Source organism: Ammospiza caudacuta, chromosome 5, assembly GCF_027887145.1.
Source record: "Ammospiza caudacuta isolate bAmmCau1 chromosome 5, bAmmCau1.pri, whole genome shotgun sequence".
Taxonomy (NCBI): domain Eukaryota; kingdom Metazoa; phylum Chordata; class Aves; order Passeriformes; family Passerellidae; genus Ammospiza; species Ammospiza caudacuta.
The window spans coordinates 56,536,097-56,563,998 of record NC_080597.1 but is presented as its reverse complement, the minus strand read 5'-3'; the positions used below and the strand labels follow the sequence as shown (position 1 = coordinate 56,563,998).

Below are 27,902 nucleotides of genomic sequence, written 5' to 3'. Positions count from 1 at the left end.
AATTTCTTATTGATTAGCTGTGTTTTAATCACAGTCTCTCCTAACCTAAATGGAATCTTAAATATTTCTCTCTACAATGGAATCCTGTTAAAAAATAATGAAAGTTCTTCTCACTTGCCTCCAAGAGCTCTATTAACATAATGTTTGTTCAATGCACAATTGTTTTTCTAACATATTTATTACAGCAATAACTCTCTGAGGATATATGAGGATAATAACCTGTGTTTAAAGAAGGAAAAGCAGCTAAGAGGTGCAAATGCACAAAGATCAAAGCCTGATGGGATCTTTAAGGTTCTGAAACAAAAAGAAATAATAGGAGCAGATGGAAGTTGGATTTTATGTTGCAAATGTTTGCCTGAATCAAGTAGAAGAAAAAGCAGGGATCTCAGTACAGGTCTCACTGATCCCTGTTTTTCCTATATCTGTGTATTTTTTTATCCAGTGACACATATTCTAATACAAAGTCATATATAGTGCTCCTATATATATGTATTATATATTTTATATATTATATGCTTTATATATATAAATATATAGATATATAATACTCCTGCCTCTAGTAATACTTGTTAATTTTATTTTAAATAGTCATGTCTTTAAAAAAACACAGTGAGACAATTTGTTTTGGACTAGAATATATGCTTTCTTCTCTCAGTATATATACTAACATACTAATACTTTTTCTTTCTCAGTTCCTGACTGTTTCATTCCTCTTTATCTTGTGGCTCAAAGCATAAACACCTTTATCACACTGACCATGAAAGAGGAAAACATGAACTTGAATTCACTCAAATGGAAAAGAAACTCGGAATCTCCCTTCATGATTCATTTCTGGGAGGATGTTCTATCCAGTATGACCTCCAGATGACATGAGTTGACTCTTCCTACCTCGTGCTGCTTTATTCAGAAGCAGGAGTTTTCTGCTGTCCTGGTGGTACCTGTCAGCTGAGCAGAAAACAGGCTTCTAGACTGTTAAACAGCCTAATCTCAGAAAATGTTCCTGAGATCTGTGCATTTTTGACTCAGCCTCCAAGGGGCTCCACTCCCTCTCTGTGCTTTATGGGCATTAAGCCTCAGGGCAGAGCTGCAGGGTTTGAGTTTTGTCTGGGACAATGACAATGTTCAGCCCCCAGCTGAGCATGTGAAACTTTTCCTTGGATCCACTCTGCCTTTCCTCTCGATTGACTGAAGCCAGCCCATTGCCTAAGCAGAATTTAGAGAAGGTAACTGCAAATCTGGGGAAGGCAGAATCTACAGAGCTGCGTAGATGGTCCTCAACAACTTTCACTTCATCACAGTCAGTTCCTGCATAGCCCTGACACTGTGGCAGACCATGTCTCTGCCATTATTTCCAGGTCTTCATTTGATGTTTCTCCTCTAACAATGAATCCTTGGTTCTCCAAGGCATCTATCTGCAAGGTCTTAAAAGTTAAGTGTAGATATGTTGAGGATCTCCAGGTTCTTTGCACAGATGATATTGTCCTGACAAAGATACCTTCTTCACACCTCAGCTGCTGTTGTGACATTGATAATGTAGGGTTCAAATTCAGAATCAGTGAATTTTTGCACTTCTCTTCAGTTGCTCTTGCACTTCTACATTACAGTTGCTGTAAATGGTAGAAATTTTAGCTAATATGAGACTACCCACTTTATTTTTTTCCTCTTGCATTCTAAAAAATATGCAATATGTAAGGAGCCTGCATTAATTAATTCATCCAGGATAACATAAATTTCACTAATTTAAAGGATTATTATGAATTTTTATACTGAAAATACAATCCTATTGAGGAGCAAATGACTTCAGCAACTTGCATTCCCCAGGAAACATCCGTGTGTAGATCTTTCAAGAAGCCATGATATATGCTAGAAAAACAGGTGATGTCAGTGTGGCTGTGTGGCAAGACTGTGAGTGTCTGGAGCTGATGGAGAAGTTCCAGAAGCTTGCCTTTGCCACTTGAATGGGGTAGAAGGAAATTCACCCTCCTATTCATATTGATTCTGACAGAGACAATATCCAAATGTTTAAAAAATTGGCTGAAGTAATTGAATTTGCTGAGGACAACTGAACATTTATTTTCGGCTATTCATTCTCATGCTGGCTGGGTTTTCTGTACTATCTGCCAGGAGAAAAACAACCCAGAACACCCATTTCACATAGCTCTAAGGAAAAAGTCTTTTTTTATTACAAAGTTTGATGTGTGGCTTTCTGAAAACTCCAGGACATGGCAGAGCCTCAAAAATCAGTCTTTGATTTTAACATGGCTAGGTCTGATATGCAATACAAAACCTCTCCATCTGATCAGCCTGCTTTGTTTTTCTTGCCCACACACAAGGACAGTTCTCAAAACCTGACAAATTGCTGAGCACCACCACTAGACCTTGTCTGGTGTGCTAATCATGCTCTAGATAATTTCCTAGTGTTTTACCCAGCTGGGAGAGAATTTGACCAGGATGATGACTACTGAAATAGCCTTCCAAAATACCAATGGCTTCCCACTACTGGTTGCCTCACAAGAGGCTTGTTAGGCCAGGAAGGCTGACCACATTCCATGTTGTCCTGGCTGGAGGACAGCAAGGGCTGGTTAAGCACTCAACTCTGCTGGTGCTGAGTACTCAGGGCTGGTGCAGTCAGATACTCTCTATTAGCAGGGTAAAATGAGAATCTTACACACTGCATTTAAGTCAGGCTAAAGTTTACCTCTAAAGAAGTTAAATTCATACCTCACCAAATAATAACACCTGTAGCTCCTAGGGCATTCCCTCCAATAGTGCTAAAAAGGTTTTGCTACAGTGAGGAGAGTAAAGATATCACTGTCAGGTTAATTCAGCATCTCACAGCCTTTCTAAAGCAATCCAGTAGTATGTTAGGAGGCTGTCTCCCAGACTAGGGCTTCAATCTGGTCCCCATGAACTATATTTTATTGTGGCTAAAGGTTTTCTATCTAAACTACAATGAATATTAAACTGAAGTTTCAAATTTAGGTACTGCCTGAGATGTTGGTAATAAGGAAGTGAATAAATTGGGAGGGAAAAAGGCATCTTAATCCACTTTGATGCAAAAACTTAATCACAGTTATTTGACAACTCATCAATTACTAGAAACAACTTAAATCCTTTCATTAAAGTGGGATTTTTCACACGAGAATTCCCGAAACATTTCTTCAGTTCTTTTTTTATTGATAAGGGGAAGCAAAGCCATTTTGCTATGTCAATCAGTTGTTTTCCAGTCCCTCTCAATTTGAGAGCTGTGATTCCAAAGGCATGCATCCTTCTTGCTGCTCTCCCTAGGAGCTCATTCAGATTCTTGTTAAAACCTAGAAAAAGCAACTGTAAATAGGCCCACACTATAGGAGGGGAATACAGCATTGTGCAACCTTAAATGAAAGAGAAAATGCAACACTTGGCAATTTTTAATTTCAGTTACAATATTCTTTCAAGGTTACAATGTTTCTCATTTTGTTCCAGGGAGATCTTTCACTGTCCTGCTCACAGAGCAGGCTGTAAGGAGAAGGTATCCGGTGCTTGGATATTTATCCTTAATTTGAACCATGACCAAGGATCAGCAACAAATGAATTATTATGCCACAAGCACAGAATTTGAAAGGCCATTGATAAGCAAGTGACTCCCTGGACAACATCACTGATTTAGGGGAGTTTGAAGGCCACAGTACATCAAGAAATGACTTGATGTGAAAAAGCTTCACAGAGATATGTTGCCTGAGGGGGAAAGGATGCAGGAACAAGTTATTGAAGTCTGTCTATCCTGTCCCTGCAAAGCTAAGGAGGAGCAAGCTGGGTGAAACACCAAGGCAGGTGTCTCCATCTCCTTTAATGTCTTCAGGACCAAGATAAGTGAGGCCCTTGCTGGGCAGGGTAGTGGGTCAGCAGTGATAAGGGAGCAGTGAGACCTGATAGAAAAGGGAGCTAATGCTCCTTCTCAGACAGCATGCCAACTTCAGATTCAGTACCTGGCATGAAAATTCAAACATAGCCTTCAAAAGCAAATACAGCTCACTTGCCTAAACTCTGAAACAGAGGAACTGGGGTCTGCTGGTAGTGCAGTCACTGTCTGCAGGTGAGAACAGAACCAGGGCAGTGACAGACAAACCATGCTGCTTTTTCACAGGAATTCTACTGCCCTTATCCAGGTTCTGGAGAATATCCAGAATCACATTAAAAAAGGCCTAGGGTAATAGACTTGTCTCAAAAATACTGTTATGTGTATGTTTGTATGCGTTCAGCTGATGTGAGCAGTACTCCTCTGTTCTGGAGCCTGGACCAAAACAGGTATTACAGGACTAAATTATATGGCTTTGAGGTGGAGGCATGCAGAAAGACTGTTGGTTCCAATTTTCCATTCTTATGTACACAGAAAAAGTTGCTAACATTTCTGCTCCAGTTTCCCTTCTAAAAAACGGGCAGGTATCTGAGGATTAGTTATTGCATCCCTGAACAGAAATACCTGAGGGAGGATTAATGTATTAACAGCCTCCTATGTACTACACCAAATTTCTGAGCTCCTTTTAATCCATTCAAATAATTGAGTACAGCCTTGCTTGAGTACAGCCTAGTTAGGAATTAAAGCAGAAAAAAAGGAAAAAAAATATTCAGGGTTGTGTTTTTTCTTCAGAACATTGCGCTCTTTGAAGCATGTGGATGATTAGCATGAACCATCAGAGCTGGCCCAAGTAGGAGGTTTTCCATCCTGATGCACCATCTGCAAGAATGGTTAAAGGATAAATGCAGCCTACATTGTTCCAGCAAAAACTTCCAAGAGACAGAAATAATAAAGGCTCCTCTCGACAGCCTAGTCAGGTATACACAAATACAGGCAAAGCATAATCTTGGGGTGCCATGGAGGAAATCCCTATGGATTCATTCAACCTAAACTGAGAAAAGTAGAAAATGTTTTTGACTGTTTCCAAGAGGTTTCTAAATGTCAATGGAAAGATATGGGTTTAAAGCTATTCCAGAGACAGAAAAATTCATTATTCCTCAAAACTTCACTCTTTGGGCAGAAACCAGTGTAGTTCTAATCATGGAAACCATAATTATGGCAGTCAGGGTATAAGTAGCATTCCCACAGGCCCTTTGGCTTCCTTTCCATTCCTAAAGTAATTTTTTCCTTCATAAAACTTTTTGCACTTTCTTCAAAGGGAATTGATAACATCCAACATCATTTGCTGAAATGTTCCATTTCAGTCATGAGTTTCGTGGACTTTCTGTAGTGTTGGAGAATTTTGCTCAGAAATGGCTTATAGAGTTTTGTTCAGACATGCCATAATCATATACAGCTGAGGGAAAAGTAAAAGGCAGCTGTGAGGAGCAAATTCTCAAAGCCTGTTCCTGTAAACAACAAAATTCTCAGGCACGTTTATGTAAACAGCAGAAGTTCTCAGGTTGTTTTTTAATAACAAGTAAATATCTTGTCCTTGCATAAGTTATGGGAAAGCAAAAGTGACAAACATGGAGGCCTTGAGAACCGTTCATAACAAGATGGGAAAAAACAAGTCTTGGTCCCAATAACAAACCACAGGTATTGAAAACAAAAGGAGGGGTTGATGTCTAATCTGTAACCAATGATGAGCTCAGGTTTTGCAATATGTATGAACTTAATTAACACTGTTATAAAATGTGCATGGTGGATGAATAAATCAGAGTTTGATGCTGATCAAAGGATGAGTCGTCTCCCTTCGCTTCCACACTGTAGATATCATTTGCACCACACATAGTTGCAGGCCCACTGAGCTCTCCAGTGTGAGAAACCTGTGACAGCCACCCCAGTGAAGACCTCAGCTGGGATCTAATAGTTAATGCCATGCCTTTGTTTTCTAGATGGGTTTGAAAACTGAAGTTTTAGGGTATGCCACCATTAACATGGATTTCCTGTGATGTGCCTGCCCTTTTGCCTTAGCTGGGGCAAATATAAAACATTTTCAGGTTTAGTACACAGTACCTCAGGAAGCACAGTTCTGTCAGGCATTCCAGGAGCCTTGAAAGGCTTTCTCTCCCATGCTGGTGTTCAGGCTGATTTCAAAGCAAGAGAAGTCCAGATGAGTGGCATGTGCAGCCATGCCAGGGGCTGAAAGGTGAACAATGCATAACTGTACTTCCATTTCCAGGAAGTACTTTCTCAACTTAAGAGATGGCATTGGGCAGATCTCCCAGTTTGTCTTTAAAACATAACAGAAAAGCTATTAGTGTTGATTACATGTATAAATATATGAATTGGTATCAGTAAATTCTAAGGCTAATCTACCATGCTAACACCAAAGAAACAAGGTGAGCACAATCTAACCCAAACAAAGGGGGAAATTCCCAGCCAAAGTAAATTGCTCTAAGTCTGGAAGCCATCCTACTGCAGTTACTTTTCTCATCAATTCACTGAGGGTGTTGGCATCATTTCAGTGGGCTCCAGGATATCTTAGTGGCTGTGGCTGTTGCAGTGGAAAGCCTGATGAAGACATGGTTTCCTTATTATTCAAGCTTTCTAAATAACCACCAGAGTGACTCTGAAATCAAACCTTGGCTTTTATCACCATCTACACAATTTCATGAGCATCCCTGGCCTGTCTGTGCAATGCCAGCCAGAGATACTCCAAACAGCTCTAAACAAGCACACATATTTATTGTCATTGTAAAGTACCATAAAGGGATCCAAGTTCAAACCCTTGATAGAAATAAAGCAGATACAGGAACACTTGTCCTGAGCTATTGATTAGCCTGCCTCCACTATCACATGCAGCTAGTGCCTTCCAGAGCCTGTGATGATATCTGCACAGCACTGCAGTGTGCAATGTGGACTTTGGACTAAGGCCTGTGACACTACTATGGGCAGCATCATTAATCAGATTCGTACTTTAATTTGTAGCATTTTGAGGAGGGGTCCCTACAGCAAAATCTATATATTTATATGTAAGAGAGAGGGAGTTGTATCATTTTCCAGGTCTAAGATGTCCCCTGCATTCAAAACCCTGGGAAAATCCCGCAGAGCTATACAACCAACCATCATGGATTTCTATTTGAGCTCAATTGTTGTTCTTCTTTCTCTGTCCTAGCCTACTTTTTTATTTCTCCTGGGATTGTGACCTGCTGGAGGTGAGGACCATGGTGGGATATGGGTAGGCAGGCTGTTACATATGCACTGCTGGGAATAGTGTAGCTACGCTCTCCTTCCCTTCTCTCAAAAGAACCAAACTAGGTATTTTTAATAAGCCTTTGGTGCTTTTAGGATATAATCTTCTGACAGTCTGAGGCACCAGATTGTTTTACAGCACACAAGGTGTGCCTGCTGCTCCTGCTGATAGGCAACCCGTGCACAGGAGCAGTGCAGGATGGGCAGAGGCTGCAGAACTCAAGGTTTTGTCAGAGAGCCTCACCCCATGAGACTCCTGGTACACAGCAAACCCAGGTTTTCAAACTCAGTACCCAGATACCCACAGGTGTCATAGCAGCATTGCTGATCCTTTTAGAAAATGTTGTTAAAGAAAATTAGTCTGATTATCTCACAGAAAACATATACTAGAACTTAAACCTAGCAAAGCCACTCAGGGCTTGTCGGCATTAGAGGGAGGCCAAACTGAATTTCTCATCTAAAGGCTGCACAGCCAGAACTGGAAGATGATGAGTTTGCTTTTTTGAGGGGACAATCAACAAAAGGACTTTTAGAGAGTTAGGCTGCCCCATAACTGCAGAGAGTTGGAGAAAAGGGACAGGGACCTGCTGCCAGCCCAGCAGCCCTGCTCCTTACACCAGCCCATGCCTGGGATCACCATGCACTCCTGGCTTTCCAGGAGGGCTCCGTGGAGGCTGCAGCACTGCTGGTCAGCAGCTTTGGCAAAAAACCAAATGGAAAATGCAGACCTTGCTGTGCTGGGGCACTATTGCTGAGCACTGCTCTTGCAGTTCACAGGAAATCTGAGCTGTAAAAAAATCCTGCCAGAGGGCAGCAAATCCCTACAATTGCTTGTTTTTCACACTGTGATTCTAAACTGCAGCGAGTTTCCCTGTGCTGCCACCCTCTGCTTTCTTGTTTGTAACAGCCTGGCCCGGGGAGTGTCACCCTGTGCTGAGCACATCCTCAGGTGGTTTCTGTCTGATTCCAGGGAGCACTTCCCAGGCAGGACCCCTGCACTGGCAGGCAGCCATGCCCTAGGCCACCTCTTGGCATCTCCCCAAAACCCATGGGGCTCTCCACAGGCTGCGCCTCCTGGGATCTGCCTGCCAGTGGGAAGTGGGGAGGCTCAGCTCTCCCACACTGTGGGTCCACACATGTCCCCTCAGGCAGGACTGGGGTGCAGTTAGCACTGAGCTTTACTTCATGCTCAATATACTGATTTGCTGCTCCAAAGTCCTCTGAGCTGGCACACAGCAAGGTATCAGCAAGCTGAAGAAAATAATAATAATAAAAATAACAGCAGCAGCAGCAACAGCATAACAACCACAATATCATTATGGGTCACTGGAGACTGCAAAGTGTCAGACCACCTTGACCCCTGAGAGAAACCCTTCCTGGGTAACTTAGCACAGAAGGATATTTGTAGGAGCTCTATTGTTAAGGGGGAATTGGTTGCTCTTTTTTATTCAGTGTCATGGCAAATCATTGACTTCTGGCTTCTGTTTTATTCCATTTGATACATTTAGCCCCAACACACTCACATGCTGCATCTGAGAACAGTCTCTTGTTTGCAACATGCAGAAAGGATGTGCCCAAGCTCTGCTCAATATTTTTCCCTTTCCCCAGACTTTTCAAAGTTGCTTCCAGTTGTGCAGGACTGCTAAAAAGTTACCCTCCTCTTTTTGCTTGGTATTTCTTTCACTTGTATCTATCATAGTGAGCATACCCTTTCTGCTAACTAGATTTTCCTTTGGCAAGGGGAACACAGAGGCAGCCCATCTTGGCATGCAGCTGACAGTGAAAATGCAGAATGAACAGCAATTTCCAATGCAGAGAAAGTAGAAACTGTGTGTCTTTACTAGGCAACAAACAGGTCCAGCTAAGACTAAGCAAAATCAGCTGATTTAAAAGTTTTTAAAAGGCAGTTCTGCAATGAAGACACATAGAGAGAAGTACTTGAAACAAAACAAAAGATAATGCTGTAAAAAATAGCTGAAAGAATGATAAGGAAAAGACAAAACATTCGTCAGTTTATATAAACTCTATGTCTCTCCCCAAATTAATCTAGAACACAGGAATTCATTCTCAAGCTTTGTCATCTATCTTGTAACAGAAAATCTACTCCAGTGATGTTACACTATTCATATCAAGAGATTACAAAAATTAAGAATAAGCACAATGATATTTTCTCCTTTCTACAACAATATGGCATTGAAACAGCACAGCCTTGGTGGACTTAAACCAGGCTGTCTCAACAGACAAGCCAGTTGCCAAATGCTCTTATCAAAGACAGGAATGTTTTCTGAAAGAAGAATTTTCACACCCACAGAGATCCAACAAAATCCCTGGATTTTTACAGAATAATCCTTTTGTTGACTTTTTATCAGCAAAGCTGAAGTTGATACACTCAGGAGTCTGAGGATGGAATGAGTCTTTTTCCAGTGGAAGTCATGCTGTCAGCAGAGAATTTTGCTGTCTGTGCTGGACCCAGATTTGGTGGCAATGTGCTTGGGGGCTGGTGGCAAAGGAAATGACCTTGAGAGCCACAGAGCCTGCAGCAGGCTCAGGGGGCATGGCAGGATGCACTGCTGCTCTCTCTGCCCTTCCTCATGCACGGGGCCTTACTAGAGCAAGGCAACCTGCAGGCATTTGCCTCACTGGTATTCTGCAGAGTATCTCTCTTATTCTAGTAAATGCAGGGGGTGGGATATGCAGCATAATGGATAATAAAAATGGAGATGATGATGATGATGATGATGATGATGATGATAATAATAATAATAATAATAAAGGATAATAATAAAGGATAATAATAAAGGATAGTAATAATAATAAAAGATAATAAAAATGGACCTCATTTTCGTGACCCAGTGACACTAGTGGCTGACTATAGCCAAGATTCAAACTCTTTTGGTACAGTCCTTCACTGATCCTGGTGAAGGTGCTAGAAAACCTCAGCAGCATTAACTGCTGAGGGACATTTCAAAATTAGGGCAAGGCCTCCTAAAATGCTACAAATTAAAGTATGAATCTGATACAATGGAGCTATTTCCCTAGCACTATAAGAAATGAGTTGAAAAATTTATCAAATGTTAAAATGCTGAAATACTGGAAGGCAATTTTGGAGAGAGATCACTTTTTAGCAGACAAGCTACAGCTGTGTGTTGGTCTTATCAGGACAATCATTTGGCCTCTATCATCTCAGCTCCTTCTGCTACTGTAGTGAATTTTTCCTGTTATTTACATGAGAATAAATGCATTCTGATGGCCTACTAGATAACTGGACTTTTGAATCTAAAAATGTCCCCCATTTCCTGCTGCATAAATGTCTCCCTTCTGCAGACAATTGCACCTGACAGTGGTCCAGCCTGGGAGATTAGACTCATGCTTAGTCCTAGCAAAAGGCAGAGGGTTTGATGGATGGATTTAATGAAACATCCATAGAAGCAGTCCTTCTGCTTAGCTTGCACTTTCCTCATGCTCTTGGTGCCAGTGTCTGGGTCATTTTCTGCATACACTGAAATAATCACAAAGCCTCTTTGGCCCCCGTCCAGTCTTACAAGATTCTCAGTGGTCAATAGCACAATTTTACACCTGTTTTATGCCCAGAGGTTTTCCAGGACCTGCCTTTTCCAAAGATGGTGACCTTTACACTAGGGGCAATATTTTGCATGCTTACACTATAGAGTCAGCACAGTGGCCTGAGTTCTAAAGCAGCCTGAGTGGGCTGCAATTGCTACTCAGTTGTCTTCAGGGGGTACAGCATATTAAAAATTGTATGGATTACAGCAAGTGCACAGCAAGAAGTTTCACATTCTTTGAGGGTATATCAGCCTTAAGACAAAAGCTGTGTTCAGGAGTGGGCTCCAGCTGGCTGCCAGCATGCCCAGGTCTCCTGTTCATTTACCTGCAGTTCAAAATACCCACACTGCAAAGAGTGGGAGATGGGCCATGTGCTCAGAGGACAACAATCCAACCTAGTCAGCCACCTGACTTCAGGCTGCCTTACGAAAAATGTCCATTTAAAAGCATCAGAACTGCTTGGACTCTCCCTCAGCCTCTCTTACAGCTCATAGCATTTTAAATAGTGCTGAATTATTTCTTTTGAGAAGCAGCTTTCCCCTCTGCCCACTTTCCTGATGCAATTGTAAGGTAAATCCTAAATGAAATTTTAACCAGTGATGCTTAATGTTCCAAACATGTTCTTCACATAGAAATTAAACAGAAGGTTAGCCCTGTGCAGCAGAAAGGAGCTGACTTTCCTCCCACCACCCTTCCTGGAGTCCAGCAGAGTTGCTGTGTATTTGAAGCAGGGTAAGATCAGCCCCCAAACTGAGCAGAACAAGCACCCACACACTCAGCAGAGTGATTACAGCTTGCACCCAGCCAGCAGATAGGGGTGACATTCCTCTCTTCCTACTCCTACAGAATAGCTGTAACACAATAACAACAAAAAGGTTGATTTTTTCATCCCCAGCAGTTGAGCATTAGATTAGAGCTAAATGTTAGTGTTTCAGAAAATGCAACAATTCAGTGTTATCAATCTAAGGGATTATTGCAGTTATTTTAAGCCAGGGTTCATGTAAACCTGGGTAAGCCTCATGTATGGATGGAGACTTTGAACCAACCTAATGAGCCTCTCTCAGTGGCCATGCCCCTGCAGTGCCTTTTCACCCAGCTCTCATCAGCTGTCACAGGACCTGCTGGCTCGCTGCATGGAGCACAGAGGGGATATTCCAAGGAACTGCTGCTGACAGTCCTTATAGCAGCTGGTGGGTGCTGGGAACTAATGGGCTAACACCTGTCTAAAAGGGAAATTCCAAGGTGAACAAAACAAACTTGAATATTTCATGCCTGCTTTTCAGCTACTGCAAGTCTATGATGATAAACTGTCTTACAGCAGATGAGGTTATGCCCCTTTAAGAGTGGAGAAAGCAAAACAAAATTAGGAGATTTTTTTTCTGGTGAGGTTAATATGAAAAGTGAAGTAGCTCTACCATTCAAATTAGCATCTGCAGTGAAATCAGGTTGGCTTATTATTGGTTTTTAATCCAAGTATGCTCTGACCTGTGAATGGCTGCTGAGATAAATACAATAATGGTGCTTACACATCATTACCCCTTCTAAATTAAGGTGTATCAGTACCTGAATTCCTATGGAGGCCCAGGGAGAATTTGTCTCATTCCTCCCTACTTCTAGATTTAGGAAAATTGCCCTAATTCCACACCATGAAGTTTGATGCTGACACTTAAGAAAAGAATACTTGTCCAAGGAGCAATCCAAAGCTTCCAAAGGACTTCAGTTCATGCTTGTATTAATTAATCCCATGCAAAGAGCATCATTGTCCATTGTAGGTACTCGAGGTCTCTGTGGGATCTTTGAGCCCAACTCAGTTTTACAAAGCTTGAGAAGCACCTTTGACAGAGCAGTGAGTGGCCTGCACTGGCCCTGCCTCTGTCCTGTCCCTCCCAAAGCCAGCTTGCATCTTGCCTGGGAGAAGTGTTCCCCCATCCCTGGGTCCCACTGGAGGAAGATCAGAGTCATCAGCAGGGCCTTTGGTCTCCCATATAGGGAAATCCTGTGTCAAAGTGCCCTGCCAGTGCTTTGGGTGTCTTAGCTCAGTGCCACGGAGCTCAGACAGCCCAGCAAGGGGGAGGCAATTCCTGGCATGAGCCTTTTAAACACTCTCGCTGGGAGCCACGTGCAGAAATGGAGAGGCAGATTCCCTGGACATTAAAATGCTCAGGGCATTAAAATGCAATTCCCTGGGCATTAAAATGCTCACTCCTTCTCATGATGGGGACAGGCAAGCACAGCCACACTTGGAGGACAAGGGAAGCAACACAAGGTGAATGCAAGTGTCAGCTGAGAAACCCAGCTGTGCTCTGTGTCCATGAGCCACTGACCATACTGCTGTCCAGGAGGGAGGTGTCAGCCCTGCAGGGTTTCCATAGCACACAGGGATGTGGGACACAAAGCCAAGGCAAGAAGCACCTTCAGCAGAGGGGAAAACTAAATGCTTTTAGTTCTACCAAGCAAACTCAACTTTGGAAGGAGCAATACAATAAATGCTCTTAATAATCTGCTGTCTAATTGACTGAGAAGGTTATTACTACCATAAAAACAAACATAATTTTTCCAAAAATTGCCCACAGATATGAGACTTCTTGACTGTCTGAGGAAAAAAAGCAGGACTGACGCACTAGGCTGCTTTGTTTTCATAGACATTGGAGAGGACCTTAAATAAAAGCTGGGGAAGTTTTTGCTGTAATGGGAAAATGACAAAGGAGCTCTGACTTTCTCTGAGAAAACAGGCTGCCAGTGTGTTAAAATATCACCCTAGTCAAAAAATTAATAAAATTTTTGAAAAGGCCAGATTTAATGTTGAAACAAAAGCAGCCACATAAGTGAAGTTTAAAATACTGTTGTTTGAAATTATAGAAGTCTGCTTATTTTTAGCTTGTTAGATGCTGTTAGCTTCCTGTGTAAAAGGGTTACATAATAGACATAATCTGTGCAGCAGCACAGGCCATGCATGACAGGCTATAAGGTTATGCAACTGCTCCAAGCTTGCTCCTGTCAGGCAGAAAACAAAGTCTCACACCCCTCAGAACTGTTCTACTGCTGCTGAGTGGAGCTCACAGGCACATGAAGTACACTATGAACATGCACAGTCTCATTTACATGTGCATGTGGATATCTATGGATATCGACACGTATTCACACATCCCCTTGTTTTCTTATTACAGCTTAAACAAAGTATTTCCTGAATCAGAAAAATGCTGCCATTGAATTACTGTGTTGACATTCAACAAGGGATAATCTGATCTGTTGTAAGTGTTAAAAGCAGCAATGTTAACTCTCAAAGTTAAAACAAGCTTAATTTGGGAAGCCACTGGAGGAATTCTCCCCTTTTTCCTAATGGGACCTCTAGCTGCTCCTTACTGCCTCATGCTATGGAAGGCACACAGTGCCACGGCTGAGTGAGAACAACTCAGGGGCTTTAAATCCATTAAGCAATGTGCCACAGCATTGTTTTCCCTCAGGCTTTTAGAAGAATAGAACTTTTGTATCTGAGAAGCTGCACTGTTCCCAGTCAGTATGGTTCTTCAAAGTGTACAGAACTATCATTTCTAACTTGTTTTTAGAGTAACCTGTATTTGCAAATGCCTGTGTTAGCAAAAACTCCCACCCTCTGAGTCTAGCACAGATTGACAGGAAATTAGTTTTCCTGAAAGATAAAGAAAAGAGAAGTTGTGTCTGCCACAGCGTCTTAAGCATCAAAATTTCTTTGGCAAAAAACTTTCATATGTACCCTTATTGTGCATGATGTGCAAATTTAAATCATTGCCTGCAACAAATGGTTTCAGTGCAAAACTGATATAATTTTTAATTTAAGCAACATCTTTTTAATCTTAGCAAGGAGTTTTAAAAGAAGATTTGTGTACAAAAATGTATTTATGTGCAGCATTACAAGTTCCAACTGATCTGAGATTTCATTCTGTTGGTTTCATTAGTGAGAGCTGTTAACTCCTGTCTAAACAATCCTATCATTCCCATTTTTACAAAGCCACTGACCCTAGCCAAGAACACTGCATTTAGAAAAAGCTGATGAAACACAAAGAAGCTACATGATTATGTTCAGCCAGGAAGCCTTTCTCATCTTTTTTCAACCTTAAGACACAGTAGTAAAAGGGTACTTCAGAAAACACATTAAATATCCATGTTCCTGAGTTGGGCCATGCCAGAAGAGTTTTACTTAACCTGACTTTGGTATCTTGTGAGGCAGCAAGGCCTGGGCTGATCACTGCAAGGAGCCCTCAGTTTGGGGGAGCCCAGCAGTGCCCTGCCATGGCAGTGTCCCCATCCCTGGGAGGATGTGTGGCCACTGTCACCCATGGAGGCAGGGAGGAGGGCAGGGGGTGCCAGGCACTGCCACACACACACACACACAGCCACCACTGAGCTGGTGAGCTGTGACAGATGCTGCCAACTGCACACCAAGGCTGCTCACTCACAGTTCATTGTCTTGGGTCACAATACTCAGCTTATGGCTTTGTTACCACTTCCTTGTGGGTTTTGTCCACTTCCTCAGCCCTGGCTCAACATTATGGGCAGAACCATGTGAGTCAGACAGAGGAATTTGTGTGAGCTTCAGAAAAAAAAAAAAAGCATTGTGGGAAGGCACCTGTATTTTAACAAGGGAACATTTGACCTGGTGGGTTTCACTGTCCAGATCGGTCAAGGGTCCCTGAGCAGCTGTGCCATCAAAAGCAGGGAACAGCACACCATGATGGATGGGTGGGAGTGAGAGGAAAGTTTGGGAGTGGAAAGAAGATGCCAGTGGCACCTAAAGCTGGTCAAGTTGGAACCACAATCCCACACATTTACCAGTCAGACTGAAGTGGAACAAAATGAGTCTCAGGTGTTCTATATTTTATGAGTTGCTCAAAATATAAATTTTATTAAGTGCAACACCCAGCTGTGGTGAGAGAGAAATAGGAAATGAGCATAATGCTTCCCCAAATTTCAAAGTTTTTGAGTGCTAAATCAGAAAACTTCATAAAAGCTGAAAGCCTGTCAGTGTGTTGGTATTGCTTATCCTCAGCTAATTAGAGGAGTCTACAGCTCAGCTTTTGGGAAGAACTGGGGTCTGGATCCATGATCATCTTGAAGCATAAGTGGTTCAGATAAAATAAAACAAACTCCTATTTCTGTTATCTCTAGAAATCAATATCTATTTCTCATGATCAACTGTGGTTTATGAACTGGTTCCAGCTAAGAACATCATGGTAAGTGTTCTCTGCTGCCTCAAACTCTCCCTTCTCCAATAGCTGTACTACAGACACAAGCTGGATTGTCTCTACAAAAACTGAACTGTACAACCTCTATTAAGTAAACCAATTACTTAATCATTTGTAATAGTAGTATTAATTTAAGGGTAACTGAAGGAAAAAAAAATTGCTTGTTACCAAGGTTTTCACTATATTTTGTGTTTCTCCATGTGGTGCATGCTCTGTGGTCCTGCCTAGCATCAGTTTCCAGCCAACCTGCCATGATCCCACCCTGGATTCTCCCTGGTAAAGGACACTAATGCAGCGCCACACAGTGACCCTGTCCTGTAAGGTGACCCATTTGTGGAGTAAGGAATCAAATACATCCTAACTTTGGTACTGGCTGGTGTAGTTGGTGGTCCACATGGGAGCACTCAAGACACGAGATACCTTACATTCATATGTGCAACTCTACCTGTCCTCAGTCAGCAGCAGAGCTACCTCCAGCTCCACCTCTTCCAGGGATATTGTTGTATGGTAAATGTTGCTTTCTTCACAAAAGAAAGGGCTCTAACTTGGTGAAATGGAAAATAAATTGTAAAATTACATTCACTTAGATACTTGATTCCTTTAATAATTATTAAGCCTAGACCAAATTCTGATTTTGGTCATCTACCTAAGACAACCTCATGATGCAGATGCAGAACTGGGCTTGCAGCTCTTCGCAGAAATACATGACCTAAATTCAAAAGCCTTTGTGTCCAGACAGATGTACTACCACAGACACTCACACACTCTTCTGTGTGAAATTATGCCCTGGGCTAAAGAAGAACCACTGGACAAATTTCTGACTTAAACTGACAGAGCCTTATATACTTGTCTCTATCAGCATTTCCTCATACAGGATATACAGCACAGACTGAATCATGAATATGGACATTTCACCCACAGAATTTGCTTAGTTTGCATAAATTTCCCACAAATTACCACAACTGATGAAGACTTTACGTCATTTTAATTGAATTTATACTACCCAAGTAAATCATCTATTTAACTCTCAACATCATTTATTCTTATAAGCATACAGAAATATTGAAAACACATTATGAAGGGACAGAGAACATTTTATAAACACATTTCACTTTATAAACACAGTGCATAAGCATTACAACATTTTCACTTCAGCTCTATGGGACAGCATTACACAAACCAGGAGCATCCAGTCTAAATACAGACTGACATTGGTGACAGGTGTTTAGCAAAACTGGCTAACAGTTTCTATGGTCTCAAGATACTAAAGTGGGTGTAAATTCCCTGGAAGTTTAACAAAATCTGAACTGAATAAAGAAGCTAAACTAGAATATATCTATAGATATAGATATAAATATTTTATGAGGTAAACACAGTAACTTCAATTTAAAGGCTTAGCTCTTAATAGCTGTGAGTTTTCCTAAACTTCAATTTTAATCCTTCCTCTCCCCCACCAAAATAAGGAAGTTTTTTACCTTTACTTTTTCTGCCATCCATTGCTGTTACACATTACAAAGCAAAAGGTCAGTGGCAAAGCTCTCCTGGAGCTTCTCAGCACGTGACATTACAATGACTCACTATAGGCCCCAAGTCACGCAGTCTCAACTGAAGTCTGCTCAATTTCAGTGTCCAGGTGTAAAGACAGGCTTAACATCCACTGCAGGTCTGTAATGAGCTAGATCTTTGGTTCAAGAGAATCTGAGCATCACCTTTCACACCAGCTGTGAATCAGGTCTGGGCAAAGCAAGGACAGATTTTGTTAGGTGGGGTTACCATGAAGAAATGTTCTGACATAGAGAGATTACAGAGAATACAGCCGATTTTAATTCAAAGAGACATGATTCAGACCTCCTTACACAACTGAGTATCTTCTCCATACAGCCCTGCTGATGTTAATCAAACTGCTACAGGAATAGGGTACTGTGTGATATGATCAATGTAGTCAGGCCACAGATGATCAATACAGACACTTGTAAGGAGAAAAAAGAAGACTTAGGTCCACATGTGGGTTTGTGTCCATGATCTGGAACAATACTCAGTCCAATACATCATACAAAAATCTCAAATAAAATTATTTTAGTAAGTCAGAGTGGTGTAGGAAATTTCTTGGGCTTGTCTTCAATTCAGTGAAGGCATCCATTGTTTGTTACATTGAAAGGCTACATGGAAAACAGATAGGTCTTTGATGGAATACATTTGTTCACACATGAACGTGAATCAATGAATAACGGCAAATGGACACAGCACAGCCTGACAGAACAGTGTGTTATGGATGCTAAATTAACCAGTAATCAGTAGTTCATTAAGCTATACCACCTTCAGAGTGGTGCCCATCTGAAGCCAAAGGCTGCAAGCCAAAATATTTCAATGAATAGAGTTCTTCATTTTCTCCTGACCTGCTGAGGGAAATGCACACTGACAGTAGGGTCTGTCAGCCTGTTCTCATTTCCCACCCAGTGACCTGCAGCAGCTCCAAAGGCAGCACGGATGGCTCCTTCCAAGGGGTGGGGGTGAGAAAAGAAATGCCTCCCTAATTCCTGCCCAGGCAGAAGCACTGCTAGGCGCCAGCAGCCAGCGCTGCTCTCAGAGCTCAGAACCCCTCACCTAAAAGTAACTGCAGAGATGTTCAGTCAGACAGAATCTTTGAAACTGATGGCAGAACACTAGGTCTGGAAATACCAATGCCTCTGGAAGTAACACAAATCAGATTAGGCCTCAGAATACTGAAATATAAATTTTTAAAAGTGTGTGCTGATGTGTAACTTTATACTCTTCACATTGCTCATCCAGAAGCAGTAGGATCAATGGATGGGGCTCAGGGCACAATGCAGCTGCTCACACGATGTACCACTTGATTTCAGCAAGAGCTGCAGAGAACAGTTCCCAATCCTGGGTCCACAAGACTCTCCTCATCACCATCTTAAATCACTCACCCCCAAAACAAAGAGGTTCTGTGTTCATCTTTTTAAACTTTTACATGGTTGAATCATTGTACAAGTTCATTCAACTTTTTTCCTCAGATAAAATTACTACTGCAACATCAGAATCTTTATCTGTCAAACACATGAGTGAAACACAAGGTAGGAGTAAAGGAGCAGGTAAAAAATTGTTTTCAAAGTTTTTATTGTCTAAAAAATTTCCAGGAGTTGAAAATTACTAAAACAGAATAAAATCATTTAATCAAGAATACCTTTTCCCTTTACTATAATTTCTTTTAAGAAACAGGACTCTTAGAGGCACCATTTTTATTCCCTTGCACTGCCTTAGAAGACCTTAATGCGTAGAACAAAGCAGAAGAAGCTGCATGGCTCCTAAGAGGAAGGTAAAAAGGCTTTGTTTTCTTGATCTACTAAACACTACATGAACCCAGTGTTCCAATAGACTTTGGTCAGGCAATTCACAAAATATTCCTGTCCAGCCCTGGTAACACTGACAAATAAACCTCTGCTTCATGGCTTCAATGCTCTCCAGGCTGGGTTTGCCAGTCACCTGGAACCTGGGGCCCCTCTCTGAGTGACGGACGTGGATCTTGAAATCCCTGGGTGACAAATGGAGGTAGGCAGAGGAGTCGCTGTTCCTGCGGATGCATCTGCCATTCTTCTTGCACAGCACTTTGCTGCAGAGCTTGGCTGCTGAGGTCACATTGATGACATAGTGCCCCAAAGGTCCGTCGATGTACCGCTTCACCGTTAAGCAGCTCTCCTGGGAAAAATAAACAACCACAACACATATCTCAGTATCTAGCATTATGTCCAAGTTTATTGTGCCTAAAAAGATGCTATTACTAAACTGTTCTTGTCCAAAATAATTCACTGAGATAAATCTTGTTGGACTTAGATACTGGAGGCATCTATTTGGTTTAAATGAGTTTATTTCCAAGATTAGAAAAGTATTGACCTCTACTATAGTTACCATTTGAATGCCTGGTAGGAACATATAGTGTGAGACTAGGGAGGAGTCCCAGGAGGCAGAAAGAGAGTTCATATGGTTCACATCTGAGACTAACTCATCCCTTAAGCAGAGATTTCTGGTAGCTGCTGACTAGGAGAAATGCATGGGACTTACAGGTTTTAAAGCACAAATTAAGTCACCACTCTGGCCCTGATCACTGCAATACCTTTAGTTTACCAGGAGCCACATAATATTCATAAACCAGCACAGAAGTTGCTGCAATTGCAACTAGAAAGTTCCAGTTCAGATTTCCTGGTTCCTCTGACCAAGGCAGTGGTACTTTGCCAGAGACTTCAGGAGCAGGGCAGCAGACTGCATAAAAAGCAGAGAGGGCACCAAAGCCCAGGTTTAGGAATGGGGGCTATCCTGCCATGCCTTCTGGGAAAATCCAGTCCTGCCTTCCATCTCCTCAAAAAGGTTTATTTATGAAAGTCTGAAGAACCTGGGAGAAGCAACTGGGCTTGTCTTGTGACATTGTTTTCCATGTAACATTTCAACATTAGCAACTGGAGAAAATACCTCACCTCCAGGCTCCATTCCTTCCCAGTCGATCTGGACAATTGTCATAGTTACAAAGTAGAACACTGTAAAACAAGCTGTGCTTATATTTGTTTGGCATTGTTTTGAAACACGTCTTTCTCCTCACCTGGGCTCATTATTCCACTGAGCTACAAATGACCTGTCCAAAGCAATGTGCTCTGGAGCAACAGGACTTTTCAGCCTAACAGAATTAATGAGACCTGAAAGCAGTGCTGAGCCATCCTCCTCCCTTGTTGGCTGATGGCACTGATAAAGGTAGGCATGGAGGGTGTGGTGCCAGACAAGAGGTGATTCCTAAGATTGAGGTTATTGAGGTGATTCCTGAGAACTGGCAAACTGATCTGACCGACCTTTGAGCTGGCGTACTGCATGCTGCCCCAGAGAACAACTCCAGCTGCTCCCAACGCCGCGCTTTCCCCGATCGTGCTGACCAGATCCCTCTGAAAAAGGACAAATCCACACATGAGAAAAACAAATATACAAAAGCAAAATTTTAAAAAAACCACTGGGTATAGGCATAGCTTCTTTTTATTTCCTCCAGAGGGAACATTGGTCCAGTGGTATATTCATCTCAATAAAATCACTGTTTAGTTTAGAAAGCTCTTCAGTGTCTCTACAAAGGTTTGCATAGGTGGCATTCATCAGTGGGCCTCTTAAATAATGAAATCTTTGTCATTTATTCACAAGAGTTCCTCCAACCAAGCCGGTGGAGTAAGGATTTAGTGATCTATTTTATGTACTAGTCTTTGAATGGTTACCAAACCTACCTAGGTAACATTTTTGGCAAAGATCATCAGTCTGATCACACATCTTGGGTCACCCTTACAGTGTCTGGCTGCAGCTGATGGCTTTAGGCTGGGTCTAACTCGTGCTGCTTTAGCCATGGTACAGACAGGGCTGCTGCTTCTACCAGCATGAGGGCCATTAGTCCAGGAAACATATCTTTGAAAAATTAATCTCTGCCTGATAAAAGTGCCAAGTGGGGGGAAAAAGCCAAACGCACACACCTGCATATTTACCATGTCCACTTTTAGAATTGAACCAATAAGGAGCTGAGTTATAGTAATAACAATAGTACAACTCCACCACAGCAGCCTGAGTGTTGAACAGGAATGCCTTGCCAACAACATGGCAATGTATCTTGCAAGTGTCTTAAAGCCATTCTCTGAGATTATGAATATTGTGTCTAGAAAAATGCAATTAAATCTTCAAAAATATGTAGGAAGGAACTTCTCCCCCAAATTTCAAGGCATACTCAATTACATCTAAAACCATTTCTGTCTGCAATAGTTAATTAAAAAGTAATTCCTGATCAGTATTTGTAATGGCAGACGTTACAGTATTTCTCAATTTGACAAAGAGAAAATTCCTTTAAAAAGATATTTATGGTCTTTTTTACAGTCTTTGCAACTCTTTGACTGGAGAACAATCAAAAATACCAACCAAATTATCTCAGTATGGTGGTGGCAAATTTGGAAAAGCAAAATTACATACTGGAAGAACTGTGTTATTATTCATTACTACTAAATAATATATTCCTCTGTGTAAGTGGGCCTGCATTGATTTATCAATCCATAGTTATGGAATTTCCATTCCTGAAACATTTGTGGCCTGAGGGATACAAAAAAAACCCAAATAAATATCGTGGGAAAGGGAGAAGCCTCTGAAGAGTTGAAGAAAATTACAGGGAATTCAGAGTGAGCAGTGGCTTTGACCCTCAACTGAAGGTTGGACAAAAAAGTGCAGGAGAACCTGCAAAAGTCTGGAAAAGTAGAGTTTGCCTACTGGTTCCTAGTGCAGAGTTCAGAGTGATTTAAGGTGTCACTGGTCTTGCCTGAAGCTCCTGTTGCTGCTGATCACCCAAACAGTCTTTTAGAGACCGTCATTACTCTTAAAAGCATACAGACCAGAAGTACTTTTTAAAGGATAGTGGTATATCCAAACACCTGTGGACTGAAGGTGTTATTTTCAATGGGGTTAAGGAGGATGGGTATTTCCTATGAGAATTAATCAATTAATCAGTTTTTTTTAAAAAGGAGTGTGTTAATTAAAGATCAAAATATCAAATGTTAAAAGAATGTGAAATTCAGTCTGTTGTGTTGGTAATGAGGGTTCCCAGGCCTTTGTCATCTGCAAAACATTTTATGAAGTTTACCCAGGTGCAAAGCCAGGACTGTGATTTTACATTACTCACATGACAGTTGAGTGATTTTGCATTAACACATTTCAGATCTCATTAAGAAAATGAATTAAAACTTATGAGACATCCAGAATAAATAATCAATAAATATTTAGGATTGCTGGATGAACTAGGACCTGAGAAAACTCTGAAATAATTTTTATAAGTAATATGCTCTGGGAATTAGAGTGTTTTAACAGAAGTCAGTAAATCTAAATTTTTATAAGCCCATATCCCACATCTTTCTTTTGATAGTTTTATCAGATCACAAAAATATTACAGCACTTCATGTCTAATTCATATGGATATAAAACTGACAGAACTCATGCTTAAAGTTCTTCCAGGCCTCTAGATGTGTGAAGTCCAATGGCACTGATAATTTCACACTTAAATCCCTGAGGCACCTACTCCTTTACTTTCCTGAAATCTAGAATTACTACCTTGACAACACTGAGAAATTCAGCACTTATCTTCGGCTAAGACCAAAATTTGGCATTTTATTGGAGGGTATGTTTTCCTAGGGATTCTTAAAGGACTCCTACAGAACCTGCACAGGTGCTAGATGCTGGTGAAAACAGCAGTTCACCACAAAAATATTGTATAGGACTTCATTTAAACACTTTTCTTACACCTTACATCTCATCTTTGTGTATTCTTTGGAACAAAGGTCAGGTGCTAAGAGTCCTTCCCAGAAAGAGAGAAACAGAAAGAGCTGGTCTGACACATAATCTCCAGATAACCCTGTGGAGAGGGTAACCTTCAGCCTGAGGTTTCAGGTGACATCTCTGTCTGATACCATTTCACTTTGCACCAACTCAATGAATGTTCAAAGGAGGGAAAGAGAAATAAGTGGGAACCCAACTACAGCTTAAATTTGTGTTGATAATGAAGAACTGAGTGAGGCGCATGAATTCCACCAGCAGCCTCAGACACAGCAGTCCTGGTTCGGGATTGAACATGTGCCCCTTCTACACAGCACAGCTGGGCCTTGGTGGGGGCTCTCTGGAATGGCTCTTCTTTGAGAGTGTAATAAAAGCCTCATATGGAAGAAAACATGCAATTTTAAAAAAATCTATATTTTAGATATTAAGATCTTAGCATTTGTCTAGCTGGGGAATCCTAATTTGTGTCTTGTATCAGACTTTGGTGACTGGTATTTGTCCAAATGATTAACAAATCAACAAGCCTCTTCCCTTGTGATGCTCATTTTTGTTCAAGCTTTTGGGGGCAGTGTGCAACTACCTAAGGTCCTCAAGACTAGGCTGGGCTATCCACAATGGACACCTGATTTGGCAGGGAGGAGGAGGAGGCTCTACTCTCTGTCAACGTTTCTTTGTATTTAGATCACCCAAATCACTGCACAGGACCTTAAAAGAATAGGAGGTGAACTAAACCTTTAGTTTTGGAGCTTCAGATGAATGTGAAACAAGAGAGTCAGTTCTAGTCACATGTTGAGGAAAGAAAAATATCTGTAATCTTAAAGAGCCTTGGTTACAGACAGGAGTTTTCTGTATTCAGCACTAGTAGTTCAAGCCTGGCATGGTTGCAGGGGGTGGTCTCTACACACATGCACACCTGGTCATCAAAGACTATCTGTAGGGGAGCAACAGGACTGCTATCCATTATTAATCATCTGCCAGTTGTCATCCTGCTTTATTAATGATTTCAGCCATCTAGTCAGGGAGCACAGATGCTACTGTGTGACTTCCCTCTCCCACAAGCTTAGCAGTGAATTGTCTAAGCAGAAAGTTTCTAAATACCCTACAGATGGCAAACAGCTTGTACACATTTCTAGCAAATACAAAAACCTTTCATAATGATTTGGATCCCAACTCAGAATTTATAATTTGTTTCCAAGAGAAAAAGCAGGATTAATTTCTCAGACACCTTATGCACAACTCACCTGATTTCCAGATGCAGTCAGGGTGAAAGGTACAGCACACACAGCTACAGCATCTGTCTGGGACCTGGGCTTTTCATCTTTCTGAAGGTTTGATAGGCCTGTGCCTCTCCCTCAGTGACTCTGACTCACAACCACTTTTTCTGACTCCACTGTACAATTTCACATGAGCCCTTTGTACAGAAGGGCTTGCACACAAGTCTTGAATGTCAGCAGTGTTTCTGTTGGGATAGAAAGCACAGCTCTTGCACAGCTCGATGGAGTAAGGCTGTGGTTGTCCTGGCCCAGTCCCTGCCACAGGTCAGGTAACTATCCCATCTGCCCACTGTTCCAATTTTTCTGTGGCCATTTAGCCTGGATGTCATTGTCTGGGACCTTTCCTTGTCACCTTCATGCACATTGTTTCTGGAGCTCAGAGGTTTCATGACTTGCTTGTAACTTTGTGAGCATCACTTACGGGCTTGTCATGGGTTAAACGAGAAACTCCAACCTAGTCTAAAACCTGAACATACAAAACCACATTTAAATTATCCCAGTGGCTCCAGGGCTATGAAAGAATACAAGAACATTATTTTTTGGATCATTTCTATGTTTTTAAATACAACCCTGCAAGCTCCTGTCAGAACCCAAGCTGTTCTCACAGATGATGTGTATAGTCTGGCCACATTAAGCCCTGTCCCATGCTGAATACCTGCCCATGCTGTCCTTATTAGAAAATATGTAGTGGAGCATAATCCAAATATGTTTCTCTGGCTATGTAAAGATCTTTTTAAAGTTGTAAAGCAATCTTTCAAACATCCAAAAGCAAATGGCTACATGCAACTGGAAAGCAGGCTGGTGAGTTAAAGAATGTAACCTGAGAGAAGTATCACTTCAAATTTCTACTGCACTGTTCAGAAAATAGCTTAAGGTAAAACATACCTATCTACTACCACAGATTTTGAGCTCACACATAATTGTTAACAGCATGGTAGTTTTCATAGCTTTCATGGTATTTTTATATTGATCAAAGGACTGATTAATTTTATAAAAATGCATTATTACAGACTGCATTTGAAAAATTCTTATGTATTTCCTAGCCTGAGTTCTTCTTCTGGGTGGCATTCTGCCTGTACTGGCCCCAGTGACTCCTTGCCTTCAGGACTAGGCTGGCCTATCTGCCCATCATTTCTGAGTCAGCTAGCACCTGTGATTTCCACAGAGAAAACAGTTCCAGAGAGTTTCTGGTTGCTGAAAATGAACCAGACCAAATTCCTAATTTACTTCTATGTACAATGTGCTTTTCAGGGGCAGCCTGAAAGTAAAATTTGCTTCCTGGGGTCAGCTTGAAGCATTTCGCAGGCTCTCAGGGATCTGCTGCACCTCCTCAGCTCCAGCTCCCAGCTGAAGCTCCACACATCCTGTGGTTTACTGACTGAACTTTGCCTTTTCCCTTGTCAATTCTCTCCCTTTTTCTGCTCTAGTTTGAGTCAGGAACTTGTCTCTGGCAGCATTAGAAGGAATCTCTCACCAGCTCTCCATAAAATAAAGGGAGGGAGCACCCTCAGATGACCTTTGTCATCAAGGGGTTATTTCCATGAGTTCCCTGTCCCAGATTTTCTCCTTTCTCATGGAATGAAAGAAACCAAAGAAAAACTTTTGGCACTTGAAGCAACTGTTAGAGAAATTAATAAGTGTCTTTGCATCTCTATTATGTGCATAAACAAAGAGCAACGATCATCATTACACATCCAGAAAGTCTGAGATTTGCACATACATAAATTACCATCAGTGTTGTGGCCAGTACATATTTATTGCACTTGAACACTGGTTGATGGGACATTGCATGACTCAAGAACTGGGTTTCTTTGATAAAAAGACTCCACAGTTCAGCACCAAATGTTGGACATGAAGATGTTGTACTTCTGACAAGTGAGATAGATGGCCATTGCTCATCATGCAGGAGTTAGGAACTCCAGGACAGATTGCTTTACTTGAACTAGTTTATTTCTATATTGAATGAATTTACATTTGCATAAAGAAACAAAAAACCCTGAGGATCCTTTCTCATGAAAGTTTATATTTCCATTGAACTAATTAATTTTAAATGTCACAATATCTGTCAAGCTCATTTCACAAGCTGCCCTGAAAAATAAAAATATCAAAACGAATTACTTCCTTAAGATATTTCTTTGTACTTTCTTTCTAAACCACCTTCATTAAAAACATACAATGTTATCTCACAGAGGGAGACCAAACCACTGCAATATTAACTCTTGAAAGACATAGAGTTTTGTGCTGTGACTATAGTACTTCCTCTCAGGGAGCTGCCTTAAATGTGAAAAACAAATGTGTGAGTGCTTTTAGAGCATACTTTTTCTAAGAGGCTACTTCTAATTTCTACATTTTGAAAGAAGTCTGCCTGCTTACCTCTGTTAAAACATGAAAAGTATAGGCATAAAATGGTCTGGAGTAAACAAATACTGGCAAAACATAGTCTGTTCTAGCAATTGAGGCAACACGTATTGCCTCTTTAACCCGATAGTGAACAAATTTTAGTGCATTTGGACTTGACTTCAGTATATAATCCAGGTATATAGAAGGGTAGAGAGCAGTGCTTTCCCTCCACAGCCAGAGCAGGAGGTCGTTGCGGAAGGACTCAATGGATGGGCATTTCCCTGTGTATGTCTGGGGGTGTTCTTTGTAATCGTAATTGTAGCAGTCTGGGTAAAGGTAGTAACCCCACAAACCGTTTGGTCTCATGTGCTCAGCCAGAAGGATGGTGTTATTCATAAAACTCCTGCCAGCATTTTCAAATTCCTCTTTAGCCACTTTCCTAATTTTGTCCTCTGACCACCGAGGATGCCGTCTCCTAACAATCTCGAGAGATTTATTTCTATAAATGCTTTTATTGCCCCAGTTCCTATCCCACTGGGGCCTCCAGTTTTCCCAGTCAATGACTGCAAGTCCCTGAAATTTCTTCATGGGTATGCAATAGTCAATGTCAGACTTTGCTTTGCTGAGGTGCTTGATAAGACTTTCGTTCTGGGGCACCCCTCCATTAACGGGATCTCCATTATCTGAGTAGTAGGGGTAGTGTCCCAGATGGGTGTGGTAGAAGATTGTCACGTTGGATCCACTCAGAGTCTCGTTGATATTGGATGCGATGTCAAAAACGCCGAGGTCCAGGTCCACCTTGTACCGCAGCCGGCACTGCTCGGTGGGCGCGTTCCACACCACCAGGAAAGGCTTGTGCAGAACCGGGGGCGCCCGCGCCGGCTTCGGCAGCGCCGCCTCGGCCACAGCCAGCAGGGCCACCACTGCCACCAGTGCCACCGCTGCCACCACTGCCACCACTGCCAGTGCTGCCAGCGCTCCGACCCGCGCAGCCATGGCCTGGGGTCCTCCCGCGAAATGGCTGTGGTGGGCCCT

At 41.7% G+C, this 27,902-nt stretch overlaps 1 protein-coding gene and 1 pseudogene across 1 annotated transcript in view; both read right to left on the bottom strand.

Annotated features, from left to right (window-relative positions):
• Positions 1-1,298: 1,298 nt before the first annotated feature.
• On the bottom strand, positions 1,299-8,832 carry LOC131558303 (hyaluronidase-4-like; annotated as a pseudogene).
• A 10,362-nt stretch (positions 8,833-19,194) lies between these two features.
• The window catches only part of LOC131558152 (hyaluronidase-1-like), a 36,304-nt gene continuing 27,596 nt past the window's right edge, over positions 19,195-27,902 (bottom strand). The window contains exons 3-5 of the mRNA XM_058805764.1: positions 26,901-27,900; positions 20,763-20,852; positions 19,195-19,623 (exon numbers count right to left, since the gene is read on the bottom strand). Coding sequence (XP_058661747.1) covers positions 19,195-19,623; positions 20,763-20,852; positions 26,901-27,900 — 1,519 coding nt within the window. The remainder of the gene's footprint in view (positions 19,624-20,762; positions 20,853-26,900; positions 27,901-27,902) is intronic.